The sequence below is a fragment of the Papio anubis genome, chromosome 14 (genome assembly GCF_008728515.1).
Source record: "Papio anubis isolate 15944 chromosome 14, Panubis1.0, whole genome shotgun sequence".
Classification (NCBI taxonomy): Eukaryota; Metazoa; Chordata; class Mammalia; order Primates; family Cercopithecidae; genus Papio; species Papio anubis.
In genome coordinates this window covers 63634696-63653519 of record NC_044989.1, presented here as the reverse complement: position 1 = coordinate 63653519, position 18824 = coordinate 63634696, and the positions used below count along the sequence as shown (strand labels likewise).

The 18824-nt window shown below is 35.2% G+C and overlaps 1 protein-coding gene and 1 pseudogene across 13 annotated transcripts in view; one reads left to right on the top strand and one right to left on the bottom strand.

Annotated features, from left to right (window-relative positions):
* WDPCP (WD repeat containing planar cell polarity effector) overlaps positions 1 to 18824 on the top strand; it is a 479815-nt gene that overhangs the window by 323382 nt on the left and 137609 nt on the right. For 9 of the 12 annotated variants that reach the window (XR_002516673.2, XM_021924873.2, XM_021924877.2 and 6 more), the window contains one exon: positions 12866 to 12968. Coding sequence is in view for 10 of the 12 variants with exons in the window: in XM_021924873.2 (XP_021780565.1) it covers positions 12866 to 12968 (103 nt within the window). In the remaining 2 variants the exon portion in view is untranslated. Of the gene's footprint in view, positions 1 to 12865; positions 12969 to 13636; positions 15420 to 18824 lie in introns of those variants that run through there. The other 3 variants (XR_002516674.2, XM_021924879.2, XM_021924881.2) reach the window with 3 other exon arrangements.
* LOC101018743 lies at positions 2897 to 4927 on the bottom strand (annotated as a pseudogene). Its single transcript, XR_162272.5, has one exon. The product of XR_162272.5 is annotated as an ornithine decarboxylase pseudogene (transcript).

Here is an 18824-nt window from a genome sequence, read left to right as displayed (position 1 = left end):
TGGACGTTAGCAATTGATTACTAAAATTTTTATTTCTATTAATGTAACTCTGAGATAAGTTATTTAACATACTTCCTTATCTTGAAAGTTACATTCATTCTCCTCAAAGCTACAAAATATGATGCTTCTAAAATATAAACACAGTATTAGAAACAATATTTTTCCCCAGTTCTTAAAGCAGTTAATCAGATTTGTCCAAAGGGAAGTGTCATTTTAAAATAAGCACAAAGAGGATTGTATCAATATTTTACACATTTATGTTTAGGTGAAATAGCATGAATTTGAATGTGTTGAAGGCAACTTTGACCAAGGTTTAAACCTGTAAAACTGTAGAATATGAATAAAAATGTTCAATTATCAATGGATTTGAACTAATCAAAGCATCATACAGGACAAGAACACAGTAATTACAAATATGTATAAGCTGTTGCATGTCTTTGTTAGTGCTTCCATATCTCATAGAAACCTATCAATCTTAGGAACATTTCACAAATTAGAAAAGGTTATAACAATATCAATATGTTACAGTACTTATAATTATCTGTCAATAACTGATCCAAAGTATGATTTAAGATGAAACTCCATTCAATATTTTTTTAGTTTTAAAACTTTTTTGCTGTAAATTTGCATATTCATTCTGGTAGCACATTCAAAAGTCTTCTGTGAAAGGTAATGAAGTCCTAGGAACAGCAAGTTTTTTATTTTAGATTTTACATGTATAGGCAGAATATGTGTAAATTTTGAAATCTGGATCATGTCCAAAGACTGTCAGTTTGTCATCTTTTGTTGACTGGAAGCCAATTTCATTTAATAGTGCTAAATGATGATGCTAATATAAGTCAAATTGGCAAATGATAAATTATAAAATTGTCATTGAGAATGACAGAAACTAAGTGGTGTTCATTCTTCTGAATATCTTTCTGAAAACTTGATTCCAAGTTAGTAACACTTTTATAACTTAACCATCTATCAACTAAGTAACACTGGTTGGGTTGAAGTACAAGTTGAAAATTGTCAATATGACACTTTTCAAATCAATTATGTATATTGTCCATTTAGACTTGTGATATGACATTTTAATTTTATACAGTGACTCCAAAAAAGGGCCAACAAATAAAAAACACTAAACATCTTACAATGTTTTATTGTGCCTTTCTCCAAGATGCATGATTCTTTTACATTTTTAATTGACAGATAACAATTGTGTATATTTATGGGGTACAATGTGATGTGTGTATATTTGTGGGGTACAATGTGACGTTCTGATCTATGTATACATTGCAGAAAGATTCCCTTGAGCTAATTAACATATTGTTACCTTACCAATTTATTTTTTGTGATCATAACATTAAAAATCTTTTTTGAAGGCCAGGAGCAGTGACTTATACCTGTAATCCCATCACTTTGGGAGGCTGAGGTGGGAGGATTACTTGAGCCCAGGAGTTTGAAACCAGCCTGGGCAACATGACAAATTTGTCTCTAAAATAAATAAATAAATAAATAAATAAATAAATAAATAAAAAACTAACCAAGTGGGGTGGCATGTGCTTGTAGTCCTACTACTTGGGAGGCTGAGATGGGAGGATCACCTGAGCCCTGGAGGTCGAGGTTGCAGTGAGCCATGGTTGTGCCACTGTACTGCAGCCTGGGTGACAGAGTGAGATCCTGTTTCACAAAATAAAATAAAAAGATAAAAAATAAAAATCTATTTTGAAATATACAATACATTGTTATTAACGGTGGTCATCATATAGTGTTAAAGATCACTAAACTTATTCCTACAGTCTAGCTGAAACTTTGTATGTTTTGATCAACATCTTCCCTTTCCCCACCACCATAACCTCCAGCCTCTGTCATCACCTTCCTGTTTCTCTGAAATCAACTTTTTAAAAATTCCATATATAACAAGTGAGATCATACAGTATCCATCTTTCTGTACCTGGCTTCTTTCACTTGGCATAATGTCCTCTAGTTCCATCCATATTGTCACAAATGAAAAACTTTTCTTATTTTTAAAGGCTGTATATAATATCTCATTGTGCAGATATACCACATTGCCTTTATCGATTCATCCACTGATAGACACTTAGGTTGCTCCATAACTTGGCTATTGTGAAAAATCTTGAAATATATGGGAGTACCAACGTCTGCTTGACGTATCAATTTCAATTCCTTTGAATATATACCCAGAAGTGCGATTGCTAGATCATATGGTATTTTTAGTTTTTTTAAGAAACCTCCATGCTATTTTCCAAAATGGCTGTACTAATTTGCATTCCCAGCAGCAGTATACACAGGTTCCCTTCTCCTCATATCCTCACCAACACTTATTCTTTTTCTCTTTTTTGACATTAGTAGCTATTCTAACAGGCATGAGGTGATATCTCACTGTGGTTTAAATTTGCATTTCCTTGGTGACTAGAGATGTTGAGTGTTTTTCATATATCTGTTGGCATCTCTCTCTCTTATTTTGAGAAATGTCTGCTCAGATACATTTACCATCTATCTATCTCTGTCTATCATCTATCTCTATCTCATACCATCTATCTCTCTTATTTTGAGAAATGTCTGCTCAGATACTTTAATTGAGTTTTCTTACTATTGAGTTGTTTGAATTCTTTATATATTTTGGATATTGGCCCCTTATCAGATGTATGGTTTGTAAATATCTTCTCCTAACACATGGTTTATCTCTTCACTGTTACTTCTTTCTTTTGCTGTCCATAATCTTTTTCATTCATTGCAGTCTCATTTATCTATTTTTGCTTTTACTGCTTGTGCTTTTGGAGTCCTAGCCAATAAATCATTGCCCAGGCAAATGTCGAGGAGCTTTTCCCTCCTCCACAAGTTTCACATCTTGTGCTTAACATAATATCTTTTATCCATTTTGAGTTGATTTTTTTTTTTTTTTTGCCTAATTATTTCAAGATACTTTATTTTAAAAACAGGTCACAACACTAAGCTTTTGGCCCATTCTGCCATTATACAAGCTACAAACGCTTGTTCAGCAGCTGAGGGGCACTCTTGAGTAGCGTGTCTGAAGAGTGAATAAAAATCCATGTAAAACAAATATTCAAATAGTTTCCATAGGAACACAGATAAGTGTGACCCATATCCTAGTCTTCCATATGGCTGCATCGTGCCAACCCTACTCTTACAAAGACATTTCAAAACTAGCAGTAATTAAGTTACATGGTCCCCCCAAATCCCTTAATTTAAGCTAAACTTGTAGTTAACAGCTACTAGGGTGATATCTACACATTAATACCAGCTGAAGCACAGGCTGCTGGGTGGCATTTCATCCCACTCTCCCAGGCACAAGACACAGGCAGGGTGCTGGTGTCCTGTTCCTCTACTTCGGGTGGGAAGTCGGGGTTCTGGAATTGCTGCATGAGTTGCCACGCAGGCCCTGACATCACATAGTAGATCACTGGCCTCTGGAAGCCATTGAACGTAGAGGCAGCAGCAACAGTGTAAGCGCCCATGTTTTCAAAGAGCATCCAATCACCCACATGCATTTCGGGCAGGTCATAGCGCTCAACAATCCGATCAAGGCCATCACATATTGGTCCCCATATGCTGGATGAATAATACTTCTTATCTGGTTTAGGTCTCTTTTGCAGAAGGGGCTTTACATGTGCGTGATCATACAGTATGCAATTAAATGATCCATAGACACCATAATTCACATAATACATAAAGGTCTGTTCACTCGACTCATCTTCATCATCAGAGCCAGTCTGTTCCTTTAATACAATTTTCTTGGAGATGATATTAACTGCAAGTGTGAAAGCTGATGCAACATAGTATCTGCCAGGCTTAGCTATGATTCTCACTCCAGAGTCTGACAGAAAATATCTGTCCAACGCTGGGTTGATTATGCTGGTGATCTCTTCAAATTTAAGCTTCACATCCTCAGATCCAGGAAAGCCACCGCCAATATCAAGCAGATACATGCTGAAACCAACCTCAGCCCCCATGTCAAAAACACAGCGGGTATCAGAGATTGCCTGCACGAAGGTCTCAGGATCGGTACAGCCGCTTCCTACGTGGAAGCTGACACCAACAACATCGATATTCACCTCTTTTGCCCTTTCCAAAAGGAGCCTGCTATTTCTGAGCGTGGCACCGAATTTAACACTGAGACGACAGACTGCTTTGGAATCATCAGTGGCAATCCGCAAAACCAACTTTGCTTTTGGATGTGCTCTGGCAACTTTCATCAACTCAACTTCACTATCAAAAGTCATCATCTGGACTCCATTATTAGCAGCATACTTAGTTTGAGATACTTGTTTACAAGGATTTGCATAGATAATCCTCTCTGGAGGCACCCTCAGACTCTGCACCAACTGTATTTCAGTCTTGCTAGCACAGTCAAATCCTGTCCCCACAGCAGCAAGGGTCTTCATGATGGCTTTGCTATCATTACATTTGACTGCATAAAAGGGGGTGACACGAGAGAGAGCATTTAACCACCTCAGATGTTTCTTTAGAATGTCTCCCAGGTCTGCCACATAGAAGGCATCCTTATCATCAGAAAAAGAAACTTCATTAATTTTTTGGTCCAGAATGCCCTTGGCAGTAAAACCTTCATCGAGGAAGTGGCAGTCAAATTCTTCATTACCAAAGTTGTTCATGATTTCTTGATGTTCCTATGGAAAACTAAGAGATGGAATTGAAAGAAATATTTCCAGCTTCTCACAAAGGCAACTCTCCAGGAATTCCAAATCCCTCTGCGTGTGCCCTTGGAGCAGTAGTGGCAATCTCAGAGCGCCCAGGCGCCATGGGCCAGCCCAGTGGGGAAGCGCAGACGCCGGAGCGGCAGGAGCGCTCGGCCGCCCCTGCCGCGCCCGTCAGCGCCTGGCTCCTGCCGGCCTGAGACGCCGGCCGGAGGTGGCGCCGGAGTTGCTGGCAGAGGGGCTACAGGAGGGACTGACATTGAGTTGATTTTTATATGTGGTTTGATGTAAGGGTCCAATTTTATTATTCTGCACATGAATATCCAGTTTTCCCCAACACCATTTATTAAATACATTGGAAAGGACAATAAATTGTTCTTTCCTCATTGCATGTTCTTGGCCACTTTGTTGAAAAGCAGCTGACCATAAATACTTGGATTTATATCTGGGCTTTCTATCCTGTACCATTCTTCAGAGTGTCTGTTTTTATACCAGTACCATGCTGCTTTGTTTCAACAGCTTTATAATATATTTTGAAGTTACTGTGTTGCCTCCAGCTTTGTTCCTTTTATGCAAGATTGTTGGCTCTCTAGGGTATTATCTGGTTCCATATTAATTTTAGGACTGTTTTTTCTCTTTTGCTAAAAAAAAGACATTGGAATTTTGATAGGAATTGCATTTAATTAGTAAATTACTTTGGGTAGTATGAACATTTTAACACTATTGTTTCTACTAATCCATGAATATGGGATATCTTTCCATTTATTTATTTTTAACTCTGTGTGTGTGTGTGTGTGTGTGTGTGTGTGTGTGTGTGTGTGTGTGTGTGTATGTATGTATGTATGTATTGAGACAGAGTCTCACTCTGTTGCCCAGGCTGGAGTGCAGTGGAGTGATCTCGGCTCACTGCAACCTCCACCCACCGATCAAATGATTTTCCTGCCTCATCCTCCCGAGTAGCTGGGATTACAGGCGCCTGCCACTGCACCCAGCTAATTTTTGTATTTTTAGTAGAGACGGGGTTTCACCATCTTGGCCAGGCTAGTCTTGAACTCCTGACCTCATGACCCACCCGCCTCAGTGTCCCAAAGTGCTGGGATTACAGGTGTGAGCCACTGCGCCCAGTCAATATCTTTCCATTTATTTGTGTCTTCTTTAATTTCTTTCATCAATGTTTTATAATTTTCAGTGTATAGGTTTTTCATCTGTTTGGTTAAATTTGCTCCTATGTGTTTTCTTTTTTGGTGCTAGTATAAATGGAATTGTTTTCTTAATTTATTTTTTGGATAATTCATTGTTAGTGTATTGAACGAGTACTGATTTTTGTATGTTGATTTTATAACCTGCAACTTTACTGATTTTATAAGCTGCCAAATCAACCACATGTTGGTTTTGCAACCTACAAACTTATCAGTTCGAACAATTTTTTGTTTTTTCTGTAAGATTGTGTCATCAGCAAACAGAATTTCACATTTTCCTTTCCTATAAGGATACTTTTAATTTCTTTTCCATGTATAATTGCACTGGCTGGGATTTCCAGTACTGTGTTGAATACAAGTGATAAGAGTAGATATCCTTGTCTTATTCCTGATCTTAGAGGAAAAATTTTCAACTTTTAACAAATGAGTATGATGTTAGCTGTGGGCTTATCATATTATGGCCTTTCTTGTGTTGAGGTATATTCCTTCCATATTTTTTTTAGTTTTTATCGTGACTAGATGTTGAATTTTGTCAGATGCTTTTTCTACATCTATTGAGATGGTCATGCAGTTTTTATCCTTTATCTTGTTAATACAGTGTATCACACATTGATTTATATATGTTGAACCATACTTGAATTTCTGGGATAAATACCACTTCATCATGGTGAATCATCTTTTTTAATGTGCCATTGAATTTGGTTTGATGGTATTTTGTTGAGTATTTTTGCATCTATGTTCATCAGGGACATTGGGCTGTAATTTTCTTTTATTGTAGTGTCTCTGTCTGGCTGGTATCAGGGTAATGCTGGCCTCACAGTGAGTTTGTTGGAAGGGCTTGAAAAGGATTGCTTTTACTTTTTCTTTCAGTATTTGATATAATTCAGCAGTGAAACCATCAGATCCTAGGCTTATCTGATTATTTATTCAGTCTCCTTACTCATTATTGGTCTATTCAGATTTTCTATTTCTTTTTTTCCTGACTTATTCTTAGTAGACTGCATGTTTCTTTGAGCTCATTCATTTCTTCTAGGTTATCCAAGTTATTGGTATATAGTTGTTCATAGTACTAGTAGTATGTTGTGATTATTTGTATTTCTGTGGTATACACTTATAATGTCTCCTCTTTTATTTCTGATTTTATTTGAATCTTCTCTTTTTCTCTTTGTTAGTCTACTGAAAGGTTAGTCAGTTTTGTTTATCTTTTCAAAAACCAACTTTTAGTTTTCTTGATCTCTTCTATTATTTTTCTAGTATCTAATTTGTTTCTTTTTTCTCTTTATTATTTCCTTCCAAGTTTGGGCTTATTCTTCTTTTTCTAGTTCCTTGAGGTGTAATGTTAGATTGTTTATTTGAGATATTCTTTTCTGAAGTAGGCACTTTTTACCATATACTCTCTTAGGACTACTTTTGCTGCATCTTATATGTTTTGGTATATTGTGTTTTCATTTTTGTTTGTCACAAGGTATTTATAAATTTCATCTTTGGCCAATTGGTTGTTCAGAAAGATGGTTCATTTATACATATTTGTGACTTTTCCAAGATTGTTCCTCTTACTGATTTGTAGTTTCATGCCGTTGTGGTCAGAAAATACATGATTTCAGTCTTCCTAAATTTGTTGAGACTTGTTTTGTGGCCCAGCATATAATATGTTCTGAAGAATGTTCAACGTACACTGGAAAACAATTTATATTCTGTTTCTGTTGGATGCTAATGCTGTAAAATATCTGTTAGGTCCCTTTTTTTAATTGTAGTTTAAATTGATGTCTCCTCATTGATTTTCTCTTCTTTAGATGATCCAGTGTTGAAAGTGGGGGTAATGAAGTCTACTATTATTGTATTGCAATCTCTCTCTCCCTTCAAACTTACTAATATTTGCTTCATATATTCATGGGCTCCAATGTTTAGTGCAAATATATTTACCATTGTTATAACTTCTTGATGAACTGAACCCTTTATCACTATAAGATGACCTTCTTTTTCTCTTTTCATAGCGGGGTTTCACCATGTTAGCCAGGATGGTCTTGATCTCCTGACCTCGTGATCCACCCACCTCGGCCTCCCAAAGTGCTGGGATTACAGGTGTGAGCCACCATGCCCAGCCTTTTTACTAAAAGTATATCTTGTCTGATGGAAGTATAGCTATCTCCAATCTTTCCGTTTCTATTTGAATGGAATATCTTTTTCCATCCATTTACTTTGAGTCTGTGTGTCCTCAGAGGTGAAGTGAGCCTCGTATGCACAGCATATAGTTGGGTCTTCCAGACAAGTGATTCTAAACAAGTAACATATAGTAACATAGTCCACTAGTCTGTTAGAACCATGATAGCTAGGCATCTGGCCAGGGGTACATCCATCTTTTACAGGGCCTGAAGCTGATACAATTTGAGGAATTTTTTTTTAAGAAAAAGAATTTAAATTTTCAGATACAAAATTAGATACCACAAAGGACTTCTACAAGTAAGAGGTAATGAAGCTTAAGCTTCATTAGCTTCATGGAAAATTCATCTCTGTATCTGGCACACAGTAAACGTTGCATAGTTATTTGTGGAATGATTTTTGATTAGCTAATATCTGTTCATTAAAACTAATGTTACAATGAGTATGACTACCCTGCTTGTGGGCCACTTGCTTGCAATTTCTTCAGTATATTTAGACTTAACAGTACCTTAGCATTAGTCTCGATGAGCTTACTCCATGTCCATTATTCCTGTATGTGCTAGCCTACCCAGGTAAAGGACATAAAAATGAAATATACAGCCAAGTGGGTTTTATTTTCTTGATTCATTTAGACTATGATCATTTCCCAGATATTTGTTGTCTTAATCCATTTTCTGCTGCTACAACAGCATACCACAGACTGGGTAACTTATAAAGAAAACAGATTTATTCAGTTAACAGCTCTAGAGGCTGGGAAGTCCAAGAGCTTGGTGCTGGGATCTGGTAAGAGTGATCCCATGGTGAAGGGTGGAAGGCAGAGTAAACACATGAGACAGAGAAACGAAATTGGGCCAAACTCACTTTTACAACAAACCCATTCTTTTGATAACTAACCCACTCCTGTGATAACAGCATTAATCTATTCATGATGGCAGAGCCTTCATGACCTAATCCTCTCTTAAGGGCCCCACCTTCCAATGCCATTGCACTGGCAATTAAGTTTCAACATGTGTTTTGGTGGGACATTCACACTATAGCATTTAATTGTGTAAATCCAACATTTAAACTAAATTCCTAGGCTAAATCTATCAAAAATTATTAAACAAAGTCAGAAGATAGCCACTTGAGAGGTGATATAGATACTAGATATGTCTTTCACCAGATTCTAAAGCTTAATTAACTCTGTCAGACTGAGGGGCATGGAATTATAGAGATATACTCTTGAATGCATTTTGCTTAAGTCCACATTCAAATATATGAATAATGAGGAGGTCCACAGGTGAATCAGCAAATAAATGGACTGCATAGCATGTTTCCAAACAGATTATGAAATTAAAACTTTCATGGGGGAGATATAATATCAATTTAAGAACTATTAATGTTTGCCCTCTTAGCTAGCACCTCTAGTCCCACCTACTCAGGAGACTGAAGCAGAAGGTTCACTTGAGCCCAGGAGTTTGAATCTAGCCTGGGCAAAGTAAAGCATGATCTCTTTTATTTTTATGTTTTAATTTGCCCTCTTCAAATCAATGACCCCAATTCCCTAGAACTATTTTTTTAAATACAGGGGAGAAATCAGAGAATTAAGGAAGAATGCAAAAATGAGAGACAGAAAACGTTCCAGAAATAATTTGACCACAGATCTTATAGCCCACACTTACTTCTAAACATAAAGTACTCATAATGGTACCACAAATAGAACCATCTATATATGGGTATGTTTTTTTTTTTGTTTGTTTATATGGCTGTATATCAGTGTTCTATAGTTTTAAAATTAACTAGAATAAGTTTTAGATATTCTTCACCATTTGTTTTGACATATTAATTTTAAGATCAATTTATCAAGTTGAGGGGATTTTGATTAGAACTCCACTGAGTTTTACAGAATATATGGGGTCAGAATTGAAATTTTTATAAATGTATGGTCTTCCTAGATATAAGCATGTGTATGTCTGTATTTTAATCAGATGTTCATTTATGTTCTTTAGTAATGGTTGGTAATATCTTCTCAAATGTACTGCATATTTTTTGCTTTCAATAATAAATACAAATTTCATCAAAGAACAGAAAACAGGGAAAGCCACCTAGCTCATTTTATAAGACCAGTGTAATCTTGATACCAGCCAACGGCAGTTCAAGTAAACAGAGTCACAGACTATTCTTAAGAGCATAAATGTAAAAATCTTAAATATTTGCAAAGTTGAAAAAAGTATATATTTTCAACTTACCAAATTCTTCTCTGAATATAAGAATCTATTATTAAAGTATCATGCTATTCTTGGATTAAAAATTAAAAACCACATATTATTTTGATTGTACATTTAAGTTGCCTCCAGTTTTTCACTGTTATAAACAGTGCTTTAATTACCAATCTTGGATACTGTCCCATCATTTCCTTAGGAAGATTTACCAAAAGTATATTTTAAATTATGATATATTGTTAAAATACAGGTACAGCAAACTTTTTTACAAAGGGCCAGATAGCAAATATTAGAGATTTGTGAGCCAAGAGGCAAAACTGAAGTTATTATGTAGGTACTTATATAACAAGACAGAAAATTTCCATAAATCTTTATTGATGAAATTAAAAGAGTACAATTTTTGTGATATAGCTCTACATATGTGAAGAATGGAATCCTTTTCAGAGGAGGTAACATTTCACTTAATTGGGTTTGAAAGCTGGTGTTTCCTATCAAAATCTTTAGCTAACGTTCATCTGTTAATGCTTATCTACAATGAGATTTTACATATTTCACCTTTGAAAATGTCTTTCCACATATATAAGTACTGCCAAATACTGATATCAATCCATGAGTATATGCTTTTAATTGAGTATATTCAACAGACTGGCAGGCATTTTTAGAATTCTATTAGCTAAAAGGCTAGAATGCCTTTTAGCATGTCATTACATTGCAAATCACTTCCAATTAAAGTTCCTCAATTGCACAGTTAAATGGATTTTGGAATATGTAAATTTCCTTTGCACTTGCATCAAGGTCTGAAAAACACTGCTGTAATTTGAAATCAGAAAATATATTGCTGAAAATTTGTGTAGGAATGGAGATGATTTAAAAAAAAAAAAACTTTCGACAGTGCAGGAAGTATGTGATGCAGCCTGACATTACTTGCAATTCAAACAATGTTCTCATTGAAATGACTTTATCACATTATGTTTCACATATAAGTTTCACATATAAGCACTGTTTTACTTTGTAACTTTAGCTTGAAACCGTTTCAAATTTGCAGCAAAAGCTAATTTCAAAGCCACTCAGTGTTCAATAGCAGTGATTGAGCACAGTTCTTCCAACCGTTAAAAATGTAAAAACCGTTCTTAATTTGAGGACTGTATCAAAAGCAGGCTAGATTTGGCCCATGGGCCATAGCTTACTGACCCTTGGCTAGTGCAGTGGCTCATACCTGTAATCCCAGCACTTTCGGAGGCCGAGGCGGGCAGATCACAAGGTCAGGAGTTCAAGACCAGCCTGATCAACATGGTGAAACCCCGTCTCTACTAAAAATACAAAAGCTAGCCAGGCATGGTGGTGCATGCCTGTAATCCCGGTTACTCAAGAGACAGAGGCAAGAGAATCACTTGAACTGGGAAGGCAGAGGTTTCAGTGAGCCGAGATCATGCCACTGCACTCCAGCCTGGCAACAGAGTGAGGCTCTGTCTCAAAAAATAAATAAAGTCTTAACCAATTATATTCCCAGTAAGTGTTACATGCCTATTTCCCCAAAACTTTGCAACCTGTAATTATTATTTACTTTTAAAGATTTATCCAATTTGAAATTACATTTTTCAGCTTGCATTTATTTACATAAGGTCACATATCTTTTAATGATTATAAGCCATTTATATCTATTTCTTCACTGTAAGTGGTTGTTCATATTCTTTCCCCATTTTTATTTCAATAAAATTTTCATTCCAACAATCATTCTGCATAGCAAAAAGAGATCTAAATCCTTTTTAGTGACCCCACTTGTTCAGTATTACTTTTCACTGCTTTCTCCTACACATCCAACACTCCTTCCATATCGAAAGATCTGCCATTGTCTGAGAGTTGTGTTTTCTCAGGCTTCTCTGCATATCTGCACCAGACATCATTCATTCCCTGTCACCTTTTCTCCATTTTCCCCCTCTTATAGTAACTCTTATTCACCCTTCAAGACTACCATCAGAGATCAGTTCCTCCTCTTTGGTTCCACAGCATCCTGCACATATGTGCTATAAAATCTATCATACTTTTTTGTAATTAACTATTGGTTTACAGTGGTCTCTCTCCCCACTGGGCATACAGCTTTTTGAGATACGGTATTATAATTGATCGCCATACTCCAAAACAGTGCCCAGCACTTAGTTGGTACTAATTATTTTATTTCATAATACTAGTAATATTAATAATAACAAATATATGCCAGACACAGCAACGAATCTGTTTAGTATCCCTTGTATCATGCTTAGCATAACATGCAATTAAAATCTGAAGACACACCCTCAGATATTAATGTCTTACAAAAGAAAAATAGCAATTAACATTTTTTATTCCCTGACAAAACTGAGTATGTCAAAGACTTTATTAAAAACTTGTATTTTCCCTCACAGCTTAAAATAATTTATTTAAATACTTGCCTTTAGTTATAGCTGTGATCTCCAATTCAGAAAAATTTGCTTATACTAGAAAACTAAGAAACTTAAAATACAGAAAAGAATATTTACAAACTTTCTATTTTGTAATCTGAACAATAAGTTTCTTTCAAAATCCTCTTTGTAATTTGAGCAAGATTCATTTTGAATCAATCTTTTATTTTGCTTTATTTCCTCAGGATATTCATTACCTTGCACTAGATAAAGGTGAATTGGCACTAGCTGAAGTGGCAAGAAAAAGAGCTAGTGACATTGATGCAGAATCAATAACCTCTGGAGTTGGTAAGAATCAATGCTATTTTTAAGTGCTTTTTATTTTAATCAATAGTTAGTATCATTTCTATTTATGTTTGGAGGACATGGTTGGTTAATTTGAATTACTTTGTTTGTAAAGACAGTGCCTTATAAAAAGAAGAATTAAGCCTTGACAAACAGCACAGTATTGATATACAAGTTGGAATTGTGTTTATGTGAAAATTTCTAATCAGTGATTACTATTGTCATTATTTAGCAAAAAGTCAAAAGGATATTCTTTTCATAAGATTTTGTGAGTATTATCATACTGTTGTTATTAAAATTAACCAACACAGAAATTTATATAATCCTTTATACACAGACATGTCATTTCTCAAAAGAATTCTCTCCTATATCGGGCAAAGTATTTCATATGGGAGTTTGGGTTTGATAGGTGATCTGTTTTTCTTTAGAAGCTGCTAGAATCATTTTAAACTGTAGTATTCTAAAGAAGACAGATCAGAAGCCTTAGAATTAATTTAAAAGTTCCTTTAAATTTTATAACATAAAAAATGAAAGTTTATAAAAAGTATTGTAATATTAACACTAACATCTTTTTTTTCACCTCAGTTTATCTAATGCCTCTAAATTGAGCAATATTGATATTTAGAAATCCAATTCCTTTTCTTACTGAGTATTTATTATTCTTAAATTAGGCAAAGAACCCTCAGGATTGTACTAGAATTCATTCTTCTGTGGAACTCCTCTGAAACAAGTTTTAAAAAGATTTCCACTTTGTAAGTGCTTGAAAAATCTTATACAAGCCTCTCCATTGACAGATCTTGTGCTTTGTTTTTGTAATGCTATTTGCAGCCAAAGGGACCAATTGTCAGCTTCTTTCTGACACCACCACATAGATCTAATCTTCAAGGTGGTACTGAAGGACTCAAAGCCATTCCAACAGGGTAGCTCTAAACCTGAATACCAGGGCCAACAGGTACTAGCAAGATAATTCCATTCTCCTTCCCCCATCCTGAAAGAATTCCAAATTGATTAGACCACTTTCATATCTCCGTTTCTAATGGATAAGGAATACTCACTATTAATGCAGTATTGGATAAGAATAACTGTAATTGACCTATCACTATATCTTGTTACTTGCTAGGAAGGGATATTAATGTGTGTACTACTACTACTAATAGCACCTAATATTTATTGAATGCTAAGTTACAGATAACTAATTTTCACCACAACTCTGTGAAGTACAATTTATATTTGCTATGAGAAGTCACTTCTAACTAAATGATGAAAGCATACCATGTTTATAGAAATGATGATGTTATATGATGGGGAAATATCCTCCATCCCCATCCCTCTAGCCATTTAGGAAAACACAGTAGGAAGTTAAGTCATAGCCAGTTTTCTGGGATGTTTCCTTAGCTGTCCTGTACCCTGCCTTTTCTTCCAGGGTATCAGATATCATGAAGGCCATCTTTGCATTTTAAAGCTATCTAAAAATAGTAAAAGTGAAAGAGAATGTGAAGAGATTATCACAAAATTTCAGCAAAACAAAGAAACTCCCTGATTCACCAAAATGCATCTCATTTCCTGTATATTCTCTGATGAGGTTACTGTGGCCAGCGGATAATTCCTAGCCAGAAAGCTTAGTGTACCCACTTTGAGCCCTGCGTCATTTCTAGCAAATATATTTTCAATGATACCCTGTGACTTCTCTTTTCTCAGTCTTGTCTCAGGCCTCAGACTTTGACCTAGATTACTATGTTTTGACAAAGATACTATTAAATAACATCAGTAACTTTCAAGACGTTGCCCTATTACATGAATGTTCTACTCAGTTTTGCTGCAGAAAACTGGGTGATTCTCACTCAGAATTCCAAATGGAATTAGCAAAGAATTTCTGGTTTCCTCATCATGGTCTCTGCCTAGTTCTTTTTTGCAGCCCACATCATGCTGGGGAAAGCTAATTTTCTCTCAAATTCCCTCAATTTAATTCAATTATTCTCTTAAACTTATCCCAAAGCTGAAAGTTATTAAATTTTTGGCTTTCAAAGTGGTTCTTTGATGCAAGCAAGGAGCCAAATTATGTAAGACAGCGAAAGAGTAGTTCCATTTACATGGGAGAGTCTGTAAAAAAGCATCAGACATAAATACTGTCACCATAGTTAAAAGCAAGAGTTGCCAAAGGAAAAGCTGGATGATGATAATCTGAACAATTTGGTAATTTTTAAAACTTTTTATTTAAGTCTAACATGCATACAGAAAAGTGCACAAAACATAAGCATGTGACTCAATGAATTTCACAAAGGGAACACATCCTTGTAAAGAGTATCTCGACCAAGTAACATACGTTACCAGGACCCCAGAAGCCTTCCTATACCCACTTCAAGATGCTATAATCTCAGCCCAACTGTCCAGATTTGTAACGTTATAGACTAGTTTTGCCTTTTTTCAAACTTAAAATAAATGGATTCAAACCTATATTCTTTTGTATTTGGCTCCTTTTATTCAACATTACGAATCTGAGAATATTTCATATTGTTGCATACAGTTATAATTCTTCCGCTTTTATTGCTGTATAACAATATTCCAATGCATGAATGTACTTCAATTTATTCTGCTTTAGATGGATATTTGGGTTGTTTCAAGTTTGGGACTAATGTGAATAGTGCTGCTATGAACATTCTTGTGTATGTCTTTTAATGGACATAGGTACGCAGATCTGTTCGACTGTGCTTAGAAGTGGAATTCCTGTGACATAGGATATGCAGCCTTAGTAGTTACTTCCAGTTTTCCAAAGTAGTTGTTAACAATTTCCCTTCTCACCAGCAGTACGTAGGAGTTCCAGTTTTGGCCATCCTCAATGATGCTTGATATTGTCTCTCTTTTTCATTTTAGCCATTCCGGTGGAAAAGGTATTGTAATTTTGTATATGTGACAGTATAATATATAGGCTGTTTCTGGACCATGTTCTATTTTATTACTGTTTGTCTATACTTGCACAGATATCTCACTGCTTTAAGCAGCTCTGGCTGTCAATATTATTATTTAGTAGTGCAAATTGCCCAGCTTTGTTCTTTAAGATGGACTTGTCTATCTTTCCATATAAATCGCAAAATCAGCTTATACCCTGACTCAAGGGAAAAAAAAAAAAAACAGTGGGGGCTGAAATTCTAGTTAGAATCTCATTTAACTCATAGATACATTTAGGCTGAATTTATTTCTTTATAATATTGTTTTCCAATCCATTAATACGATCTATCCCTCCATTTATTTAGGTCTTCTCTATTTCTTATGAAAAATGTTTTGTAGTTTTCATAGTAGTGGTCTTCTACATCTTCCTTTAGATTTAAGTATTTCTTTTTCTCCTTTGTATGTGGTAATCTTATTTTAAAATTTCATTTTCTGGTATATATATGATTGACTATTATATACATCGACCTTATATCCAGCAATAAGTGCTAAATTCACTTATTAATGCCAACAGTTTGTAAATTTTGAATTTTCTGCATCCCAATCATGTCATCTGGAAATATGTTAGTCTCTTTGCATTGCTATAAAGGAATACCTAAGACTGAGTAATTTATAAAGAAAAAAGGTTTATTTTGGCCCAAGGTTCTTCAGGCTATGTGAGAAGTATGGTGCTGGCATCTGCACCTGGTGAGGCCTCAGGAAGCTTCAAATCATGGCAGAAGGTAAAGGGGGAGATGCCATATCACATGGTGAGAGAGGGAGAAAGAGAGAGAGAAGAGGAGGACCCAGGCTCCTTTAAACAACTAGCTCTCATGTGAACTAACAGAGCAAGAACTCACTTCTTACCATGGGGAGGGCACCAAGCCATGTAAGAGGGATCTGCCTCCATGACCCAAACACCTCCCACGAGGCCCCACCACCAACATGGGGATTACATTTCAATATGAGTTGGAGGGGACAAACATCCAAACCATATCAGCAAATAAGGACATTTTAATTCCTTCCTTTCTAGTTCTTATGCCTTTTACTTCTCTTTCCTTATTACTGTACTGACTAGAAGCTCTAGTATAAAGATAAGTAGAAGTTGTGACTGGCATTATTTTCTGTTTCTTGATTCTTAGGGAAAGCTTTCAATAATTCACCAGTTAGCATAAAGTTTTCCCCAGGTTTTTAATAAAACTTTCATACATATTAATAAAGTTCCCTTCAATAAACTAGTTTGCTAAGAGTTTCTATCATGAATAGGTATTGAATTTTATCAAATACTTTTCCTGTGCTTATCAAGATTATTATGATCTTTCTCCTTTGTTCTATTAATATAGTGAATTGCATTGATTTTCAAATGGCAAACTAACCTTACATTCCAGAATAAATACTTCTTAATTGTGATGATGTATTTTTACATATTCCTGGATTTCATTTACTATTTTTAAATGTTGGCATTTACATTCATGAGGGATCAGTCTGTAAATGGTTTTACTTCAGTATCTCTGCCTAGTTTTGATATCTAGATTATTTTGACCTAATGCCTAAATGTCAAGCATTCTAGAAAGGATACATTTGAACATGTAATAGTACTTTATGTCCAGTTATTTATATATGGCATATGTAACACTTCCTACAACTTAAAAATTTTACATTAATCTTGACTGTATTGATGTCAACATTTTGGTTGTAACATTGTATTAAATTTTTGTGAAATACTATCATTGGAGGAAACTGGGTAAAAGAGACATGGGACCTCTCCATTATTTCTTACAACTGCATATTAATATACAATTATCTTTAAAAGTTTAATTTTTAAAGTTTATATTAATATAGTGTCCTATGTTAAGTACTGTAATAAACATTACCTTATTTGGTCCTCCCAAATTATCTCTAAAGGAGAAACTACTCTTGGTGAATTTTTTTAGAAGCTTTTTTCTTTAATAATTTCAGCTTTTATTTTAGATTCAGGGGGCATATGTGCAGGGTTGTTACATGGGTATATTGCATGATGCTAAGATTTGGGGTATGAATGATCCCCATCACCCAGGTGGTAAGCAACAGTACACAAGAAGTAGTTTTTCAACCCTTGCTCCTTGCCCTTCTATTAGTCCCCAGTGTTTATTATTCCTCTCTTTATGTCCATGTGTACCTAATACTTTACTCCCACTTACATATGAGAATATGTGGTATTTGGTTTTCTATTCCTGAGTTAATTCACTTACAGTAATGTCTTCCAGCTACAACTATGCTGCTGCAAAAGGTGTGATTTCAGTCTTTTTTATGGCTGTATAGTTTTCCATGGTGTATATATACTACATTTTCTTTATTCAATCCATCATTGATGAGTTCCTAGGTTGATTCCATGTCTTTGCTATTGTAAGTAGTGCTGTGATGAACATACAAGTGCATGTGTCTTTTTGGCAAAACAATTTATTTTCCTTTGGGTATATACCCATAAATGGGATCAATGGGTTGAATGATAGTTCTCAGTTTTTAAGAAATCTCCTGACTGTTTTCCACAGTGGTTGAATTAATTTGCATTCCCACCAGCAGTGTATAAGCATTCCCTTTTCTGCACAACCTCACAGCATGTGTTATTTTCTGACTTTTTAACAAGAGCCATTCTGACTGGTGTGAGATGCTATCTCATTGTGGTTTTGATCTGCATCTCTTTGATTAGTGACATTGAGCATTTTTTCATGTTTGTTGACTGCTTGTATGTCTGCTTTTGAGAAATGATTGTTCATGTCATTTGAATGCTTTTTAATGGACTTGTTTTTATCTAGTTGATTTTAAGTTCTTCATAGATTCTGCTTATTAGTCCATTGTTAAATGCATAGCATAGTTTGCAAATATTTTCTCCCATTCTGTAGGCTGTCTGTTTACTTTGTTCATAGTTTTTTTTTTTTTTTTTTTTTTTTTTTT